General features: G+C 62.5%; 1 protein-coding gene across 1 annotated transcript in view; it reads right to left on the minus strand.

Annotated features, from left to right (window-relative positions):
- Positions 1-1,270, minus strand: part of COG8 (component of oligomeric golgi complex 8) — a gene marked incomplete at both ends in the record, with an annotated part of 2,395 nt that overhangs the window by 311 nt on the left and 814 nt on the right. Inside the window, 3 exon segments of the mRNA XM_031060142.1 lie at position 1; positions 4-103; positions 755-1,269. The exon segment at position 1 is cut by the window's left edge and continues 59 nt beyond it. Coding sequence (XP_030916002.1) covers position 1; positions 4-103; positions 755-1,269 — 616 coding nt within the window.

Here is a 1,270-nt window from a genome sequence, read left to right on the forward strand (position 1 = left end):
GATCCTCCAGGAAGGCTGTGCAAAACTGGGTAAAGAGCTCCTGCTCCCTCCCACTGAAAGCCGCCTCCTCAGCACGGTGGAAGGCCAGGATGGTTTTGGTCACCTGGGGAGAGAGAGAGGCAGATGGGCCACCTGATGACAGCCATGTGCCCAGGTGGGTAAGGAGGCCAATGGCACTTGGCTTGTACCAGCAGCAGCGTGGCCACAGGCCCAGGGCAGAGCCCATCTTCCTGTGCTGGGCATTGGTGATGCCACACCTGGAATCCTGGGGTCAGTTCTGGGTCACTCCAAGATACACATTGTGGGGCTGGAGTGTGTCCAGGGAAGGGAATGGAGCTGGAGAAGGAGCTGAAGCACAAGGAGTAGCTGGGGGGGCTCAGCCTGGAGAAAAGGGGGCTTGAGAGCGACCTTCTCACCCTCCACTACTCCCTGACAGGAAGGGCAGCTGGGGTGGGGTTGGGTGCTGCTCCCAAAGAACATGGGACAGGACAAGAAGAAATAGCCTCAAGTTGTGCCACAGGAAGTTTAAGCTGGATATCAGGAAAACTTCTTCAGGGAAAGAATCCCCATCCCTGGGGAGATTTAGCAGCTGTGTGGATGTGGCACTTGAGGACATGGGTTAGGGGTTAGGGATGGCCTTGGCAGTGCAGGGGGAGTGGTTGGACTGGATGATCTCAGAGCTTTCCCAACCCACTCAGAACAAACCCAGCCCATGATCTCCCAGGACAAGTCCCAGCTCCATCCCCAGACTCACCTCACCGAGGGCACTGTCCAGGCAGGCAGTGACGTCCTGTGCCAGGGCGATGGGGCAGCAGAGCCGCAGGTCATTGAAGGCCACCAGGAGCCCGTTGAGGAAGCAGGCAAGGGGAGGGAAGTCCAGCAGCACCATGGGGGGCTGCAGCGTCCCAGGCTGGGCTGTGGGCACCGGCACTCCTGCCCCGCCGCCCAGCACGGCCGGAGCCGAGATCAGCGTGTAGGAATTCATCTCCTCCCGGAATTTCTCCACCGCCTCCTCCACTGCCTTCCTGAAAGCGTCGGCGGCCACGCGCTGGAAGAGGGGGGCCAGCTGCCCGCGGAAATCCACGCCCACCCTGCTGAAGGACAGCACAGAGTACATGCACTGCCCCAGCAGCGAGTCCAGCCGGCCGCCCACGCCGCGCTCCAGGTCGCGCCGCAGCGTGCGCAGGAACTCGGAGACCTTCTGCAGCACCCAGCTGTGGAAGATGGCCCCCTCGCCCGGCGCCGCCGCCTCGGCCCGCCCCCGTGGCCC

The sequence above is a fragment of the Geospiza fortis genome, unplaced genomic scaffold (genome assembly GCF_000277835.1).
Source record: "Geospiza fortis unplaced genomic scaffold, GeoFor_1.0 scaffold102, whole genome shotgun sequence".
Taxonomy (NCBI): Eukaryota; Metazoa; Chordata; class Aves; order Passeriformes; family Thraupidae; genus Geospiza; species Geospiza fortis.